Source organism: Xiphias gladius, chromosome 14 (assembly GCF_016859285.1).
Source record: "Xiphias gladius isolate SHS-SW01 ecotype Sanya breed wild chromosome 14, ASM1685928v1, whole genome shotgun sequence".
In the NCBI taxonomy this organism is placed as follows: domain Eukaryota; kingdom Metazoa; phylum Chordata; class Actinopteri; order Istiophoriformes; family Xiphiidae; genus Xiphias; species Xiphias gladius.
Window position 1 is genome coordinate 14,992,466 of NC_053413.1, and position 7,972 is coordinate 15,000,437.

At 41.2% G+C, this 7,972-nt stretch overlaps 1 protein-coding gene across 1 annotated transcript in view; it reads right to left on the reverse strand.

Annotated features, from left to right (window-relative positions):
• The window catches only part of clcn2a (chloride channel, voltage-sensitive 2a), a 43,805-nt gene extending 36,128 nt beyond the window's left edge, over nt 1-7,677 (reverse strand). The window contains exon 1 of the mRNA XM_040142792.1: nt 7,610-7,677. Coding sequence (XP_039998726.1) covers nt 7,610-7,660 — 51 coding nt within the window. The 5' untranslated portion in view covers nt 7,661-7,677. The remainder of the gene's footprint in view (nt 1-7,609) is intronic.
• Between the last annotated feature and the right edge of the window lie 295 nt (nt 7,678-7,972).

Consider the following 7,972-nt stretch of genomic DNA (forward strand, 5'->3'; position numbering starts at 1 on the left):
GCTGATTGTTAGGATGTGGTTTGGGGAGTCCGAGTATTTATGAAGAAATTTGCATCACTTGGCCTTTCCTAACGATGACTGCGGACAAGCCATAGCCCTAACAGGCTAACTGAGGGCTGAGACCTTGGTAAAAGTTATCCGAGAGCTCAGATCTCTCGGGGTGCCCAAACGTTTGCATGGTGCTCCTTTCCTTTTTTTACTCTAAAATTGTACAAAACAAAAATAATGCACTAATCTTGCTTGAAATGTTGAAAAGAATGTTTCATCTTTAACTTTATGCCTTTGAAGATCAGTTAATCTTCTATTCACAGTAACAGAAATTTTGACCAGGGGTGCCCAAACCTTTTCATGCCACTGTAACTCTAATTTTTCCCAAAACGAACACTCGGTTTTCCCCTTGTGAAATGTCTACTCGTCATACTGGAACCTGTTCTGGACACTTCAGTACTTCTGCCATGTGGCTCCCATACTGCAGTTGACGGTAATTTGTAGGGGTGGCGAATATAAAGAAACTGTATATACTGTTGTTATTTGTTCGCTGTCAGTTTTTGACATACCATTTTTATTATGGCAGCTATCCCTTTAAACCTAAAATAACCTTTTTTTTTGGCCACTTGGGGGCAGCGGAAACAAGTTGCGAAAAATTTGTTAGCAAATGGTTGCTTATTTACTCATGCTCATACACTAGAAACAGAAATGGTTTCTCAACCGATTTTCTAGAAAATGTACAATTTTATGTCAGTGCCTTGATATTAAATACCATAACAGATGACTTTATCCATATTATCCACTACAATTAGAACACTGAATAACAAGAAATTGCAGAACAGAAATGCCATAACATAGTTTGTTTACTGGAGAGATTTTTGGTTGACTTTTCAACTGTAAAATCTCCCACTCAGTATGTATCTTGATCAGAATTAAAGGGATCTGTAACAAGATTACCTCCACCAAAGAAGTTATGTTCTCACCAATGTGTTTGTCGGTGTGTTTGTTTGTTTGTTTGTCAGCAAGATTACACAATAAGTACAGAACCAATTTGCACCAAACTTGGTGGAGGGATTGGGCATGGGCCAGCGAAGAACCCATGAAACTTTTGTACCGATCTGGTTAAAGTGGCGGATCCCAGAAATGTTTTTATCACTTTCCCTAATGTTGCAAGATAGGGGGTTTTTCGACATTTTCGTCAACGTTTGGCCTTGGCAGAGGTATGCACTCTACTGAGTGCCATTCTAGTTTGTTTATGTTTAAAAAGTACTATCATCGGATATACTGTTCCCAAATATGTACCAACAAGGGACACACTTCCATTTACCAGCTACCCTACTGCGACTTACATTTCACTCTACAGCAATACTTACCGTGCACCCAATGACTTTTTCACAAGAAGAGAGCCCCACATGCCCACTGACTTTCTTCTGCGTAAGATCCCCCACTTTACTGCTACATCACTTGCTTTGCCAACTTTTAAGTCACACCATGTGCAAGCCTAGCACAACAGATGAGATAAAAAGTCCTCTATTATTCAGCAATTTCCAAGGGACTGCAGGATAATTAATTCATTGTGAGGAGACGGTAAGGACAAATATTTGACACTATAATCAAGAAGGCTTGAATATCTAAAACTGTCTTCCTTGCTCCTTTTCAGTAATACATATTCATAAAATGAATTTAATCTCCTCTTTTTTGTAGTGTTTGAGAGTTAACGCACACACAACACACACACACAAACACACACACACACAAACACACACTGACAGTGAAATAAACATGAAAATCCTTGATGCTGTAGAGCGGACCTGTTCAAACGTGTTAAACTGAGGAGGTGAAAATACAACACCACACACTCCGATCATATTAGTAGAAAGCAGCACATAGGATGGGGGAGGGGTGGATGTCAGCGAGATTGAAGGATCAAGCTAAGAGAGTGGCATCTTGTCAGAGAGGACTTGAGGGGGGAGCAGGTTGTTTTGCCTACATTATGACACTCATCCGCGGAGATTACGTTTGCAGGGGGTTTAAATTGAGCATTACCAGAAGTCAGAACAAGAAGATAAAATACACACTGAAAACTCTGTCTATTGTTTTGTAAACACACACACAAGATGTAAAGAAATGGCAATATTTTATTCTAAAGAGGTTTTCCTGTGGAGGAAAGTACCTACATTTCAGGTGCATAGGTTTTACGCACAGTAATTTTAACCTCTAAGGTACAATTCTGAGGAACTGAGGTACTTCACTTCAGTATTCCCATTTTTGCTGCTTTATACTTCTATACTCCACTACAATGGTGCTGTTAAACTGTATTGCATTATACAGAGAGGTGTTTCTGTTATTTAGAAACACCTCTCAGGTCAACAGCAACATAAACTACATCCTCAAAAATGATCACAGTTGAATCAACACCTCCCTAAAACTGTTTCAACACAAACTGAACATTATGACCTTCATGAGGGAGAATTTATTGCAGGACTGTTGTATGAGGCTGCATTAGCTTTACATATGTGTACCTAATAAACTGGTACGTGTATCACACTTTTATCCACAGCGCCTCTCATTCACCCATTCACATACTGGCACATAACTATTTTGATAATAGACTCCAGCGGTTCCAGCTTCTCAAATGACAGAATTTGCCACTTTTTTTTTTTTTTGTCTTACATGATAGTTAACTAAATATTAACTTTGGTTTTCCGAAGGTTGATTGGACAAAACAAGGAATTTGAACCTCTGGGAGGTTGTGATGAGCATTTTTCATTATTTTCTGACATTTTGTAGAGTAAAATGTATAAATTCTTTTTCAATTAATCAAGAAAAAAAATACACAGATTAATCAATAAAGACATTAATTTTGTAGCCCTATTTGAAAGCTATAAACACTACTAAGATTGTACATAAAAACTTAAATAGGAAATAAAAATTAATTTGATGATTTTTTATAGAATAAACCACCAAACAGTGTATAAAGTCATTTGAATTAGCTCCACCTTGGCCAACTACAGCATTAAAATGTTGCTTACATGTTAATGCATCAATAATATTAATATACGTCACTAATAATAGGATAATAATAAAAAGAATGAAACACTTTTAGAGAGCCATTTTGCATAAGGAATACTTTTACTGTGTATTTTGTATGCAATACTTCCATACTTTTGCTGAAGTAAAAGAGAAAAGTATTTTGTATTGCTACTTTTACCTAAATAAAGAATTTCAATACTTCTTCTGGCGCTGTTTATTTCACATTAGTAATCATTCATTTTGGGTTGTCAAGTAATGTTTATCATTACACATTATTAGGCCCTGCATCATCTGTGGGGTTTTAGAACAGAGTGTACAAGTACATTACATTTACATTCATTCATTTGGCAGACACCTTTATTCAAAGTGTCTTACAAGTGAGGAAACTTAGGGCTCAGTGTCTTGCCCAAGGACACTTTGGCACGTGGACAGGACTCAGGGGTTGAACCGCCAACCCTGCGATCAGTGGACAACCTGCTCTACCACCAGAGCAACAGTTGCCCCAAATTACATTTTTAAATGGCCGTTTTGCCATTAAAAAAAAATGAAAAAAAGGACTCTTTGGTTCGTGAACACACCTGATAAACTACAATGAGCACAGTCTATTTTAGGAGTCAAATGAATTGAGATAGATTTCTTTCTGCCTGCAGTCTCTGCAGTGTTCTGTTCAGTTGTGTGCAGGTAACAGCACTATTTGGAAGTGACAGGACCTTAAATGGACTCCAGCCAGCCTCTGTGTGCGAGAACAGACTGAATGCTGACTATGAGGAACTAGACCCCCCTGAAGGGACATCACTTTTAAGTGTGTGCATCCGTGTGTCTGTGTGGACAACAGGGACAGAGGGAGAGAGAGATGCTGGTTACTGGATAGATATATACAGTATGCTATCCAAATTCTATTCAAAAATCGGAGTTTTCTCTCTAGAGCACAACGAAAGTTCTCATGATAGCTGCACCAAATGGCAATGAGAGGTACGGTAACAATGTTTAATTTCAAGACCCAGAAATCCTTAAATGTGATAGTAGTAAACTGCAAAAAGGATGCTCATATTTACCCAAACAGACTGGTCTGTGACACTTTACACCAAACAACACGAAAGAGTGAAGAGAGGCAACAGATCTCACAATGGTAAGTCCACTTTTCTGTGGACAGAGTTCTTAGTCACTGCCGCTCAGGAGGCAATCTGTGTCTGAATTCTAAACAATACACACAAACAGTATACACATGCAGTCTTAGTGCTGTATGCACAATTGTAGCCATCGTACATACTAAAATGTATGCACTACTATTCATTATGTAGAATTAAACAGAATTCAGACACCGATATTCTACATTTTTACTTTCAGTTTTATTGGTGGTTGGGAAATTGTCCACAATTAATACAAGAATTTTATTTGGGCAAACCAGCAGCCAGCACTGTCTCACTGAGGGAAAATAACACCATCCTCTCTTCTCCTGCACCACTGTGTTTGTATTTTACATACAATTGTTAAAGTAGCGTGGCTTTAAATATTGATCAACCACACACATATGGAAAGAGATGAGAAAGAGAGAAAATTGGATCTTCTCAGTGGTGTGTCTTGATAGTCAGTGCAGCAGGTTGCTCAGAGACAAACACACAGGTGCATGGATCCCGAAAGACCATGTGTACTGTATATCATTTCTGTGCTCCTGCAGTGCCCAATGGCGGTGGTGGGAAGTGGGGTGAGGCGAGATGTGGGGTGGCAGATTTTCCTCTTCAGGTGAGTTATGACTTTAATACCTGCACCGGCCAACTCCTCAAGCCTCCTGCTGCTGGAACGACATGAACATGCTGTCTCTAACATCTGCTCTGACAGAGACTTACCACTTACCATAACTTACCACCACCATTCGTTTAAGCATGCGTGATGCGTAGGCACAGTACATACCCTCCTTCACACACATACACACACACCAACAATCTATATGCGCATGCAAGATCTATGAGGCAAACTGGCACGTTTCTGAAGAGAGAAAACGCATGCATACACGTGAACCATATGACACATCCAGACCCCCCACATATCTGAATAGAGTTTCTGAAAAGGTTTCAGATGGAGGGCTGCAACGCTTTGACACCAAGTCACCACAATACTGCCTGTGCCTTGTCCTCTTCTCTTCTCAGTCTCTGGCCTGCCTCTTCTCTAATTTACCTGCTCCATGCCTCCATCCCACAATATGCTGGGGCAGCAGGCAGACGCTGCACCTGACAGCAGTTGTAGAAGCCAGTGACCCATGCACCAGACCCTGGTTGCTTCCAACTGTCAGTCACCGCTCACAGGATCTCTCCTGCATCTCCAGGCCGGGCCCAGAAAACAACGGCTACTGCATAAAATAAAGACCTGAATTCATTCACAGTGCTTGGTTCATGAAAATCTTAATTATTATAAATGGCTTGTTTATTTGCTGTTTTACTATTCCCTTTAGATAATGAGTTCAGAGAGGTTAGTGAGGATTGTGAAATGCTTTCTAAGAAATGTCCAAGAAATCTGTTTGGTACAGCGGTTTAAAATACATCATCAGACAATAAATGAATGGATATCTTTTACATATCAAATAACTGTTTTCTTTAGGGTTGATTTTCCACAGCTGGAAATATAATCATGGCTATTTGCAATGTAATTATATCAATTATTCAGTCGTTAGCTCATGTATATGATAATTTTATGATACCCACCACATTTTATCTTAATGGATTCTCACAGCAATGCCCACTGATTGTAAGACTCCAGCAAAAACAGCAGCCATAAATTAAAGGGTTATTTTTATTCCAGTGTATCAGTAAAAACTAAAGTATCAGCTGCTGATTCTGTAAAAATATTCTTGCCAGAAATGTATAAATACTCGAGGGAAATGGCATTTTTTAGTACTATAACTGTGAATGACGAGAAGACATTTCCGTGCTGCTTCTTTCTGAAGAAGTTATCAGACAGATCTCTATTTTTCTCTATCAACTCCATGTCATCTGCTCAGTCCTGCAGCGTTTCTGTGCTGATAAAATCCAACCAAACGAGTGACCGACAATCCCCTGAATCTTGCTGATGCCAAAGAATAAAACACAGAGGCTCCTTTTGTCAACAACAGGATCCAATTTTAGACTGCAGCTACACCTGCAGGAAAACCATGTGAGCGCTCACTTATCTCATTTAAATTTTTGTCTGTCAATATGTATCTCTACATGTCATTCAGTTTTCCAAGAGGAAACACAGATGCTTTTTTCACCTGACGGGAGGTATTTGATGAATAGTGCTGCCCCTTTATACTTAAAAAGTATCAAGACACAGGCTGCAGAAACACACACACACACACACACACACACACACACACACACACACACACACACACACACACACAAACACAAACACAGAGCTGCATCTATTTTTGGGTAATGGACTGGTATGGAGGGAGTAAATGAAAAAGACATTGATCAGAGCGCCATGGTCAGAGGATCCAATCCTCAGAGACTCTGGGTGCCATTTTACATTACTATTGATCTTTACACTGAGCTGGCATCGATCTTCACACCAACAAGAGCAGAAAAACACCTTTATATCATTTGGGCCCAACACAGCTGCCTGAACACAGACCGCATGCCCAATAGATCGTGCACATGTACATACATGCATGCACGGACACAAAAAGAAGAGAGAAAAGGGAGAAAGAAGATGAGAGACAACTGCAGTCACAGATACACAAATCAGGTTGGACGGATACTTTAATCCACTGTTTGCCTGATTGCCTGCCTGTCTGTCTTTCTGTCCCTTTATCTCAAGATAGATATCCCTGTGTGAAGTGCTCCAGGGTATCACTATTAGTCCTGGGCGACATGAGTGGGGAAAACTGGTGCATGAGGCAATGAATGTTCAGAAACACTCCACTTTTAGTTCATGAGTAGAAGGGGCCGCTCTATCAAACAGGAAGGGCTGAGGGGAAGATGACAGAGGAATAGATGAGGGGGCATAAGGAGGGACAGGCTCTGCAGGAGAAACAGAGGCGATAAGGAAGTCACGGGACATGAGCAAAATACATTAGAGCTTGGTGTGCAGAGTGAGGCTCTAATCTTAGTCTTACACCTATATTTCAATGGTAATAAGATCTTAATAATGACCCATTAGGCCATACTGTACATAAAGTAATCAGAGATAACCATACATGCCACGCATTTCTTCAAACTGAACAAATGAATCTGTGATGGCTTGGTGAAATCTAAATTGATAAGATTTCATTATGAGGGTGGGTGCAGGCAGAGGTCGAGAGTGATGCAACACCTGTGGATCAAGGTGAATGAAGGGAGTGCAGGGGGGGATACTGAATAGCAAAGCTGCAACTAGAGGGAGACCAAGGGACCGGAAAATCAGCCAATAAAGACGCTTCTATTTCATTGGGAATTGATCTATAGGAATATTCAATAAAAAGCTGAAGACAACCTCGTGCTGTCCTCCTACAGGACACAGCTGAGCAAGCAGCAGCTGTAGCTCCGTCCTCCGGCCACACGAGCGTCCGTGAAACCCCTACGTGCCCGACATATGACTGAAAACAGAATATATGCCCTCATCCGAAACTCACCAAAGTTTGCTGATACTGAAGCGTCCGGTTTTCGGCCTTGTCCTTCGCCATTGCCGCAATATCCTCATCAAGACACCCAGTCCGAGACTCCCAGGGGCGCAAGCCGCCCCGCTAATTAATCTGCGGAGGAGGACGCGGCGCGGCTGCCTGCAATCACATGTGCAGTGTGTAACAGGTTTCTCATCATAAGACCTCCTGCATGATGCAAAGCGCCCTCGCCGCCGCCGCCTGGTGTGTGTGTGTGTGTGTGTGTGTGTGTGCGTGCGTGTGCGCGCGCGCGCGAGCGCCAGATGAGCGTATGGCTGGCCGTCGCCTCGCAGCAGCGCTGGTGCGGTTTGACTGCGAAACACCGCCCCCCTCCTC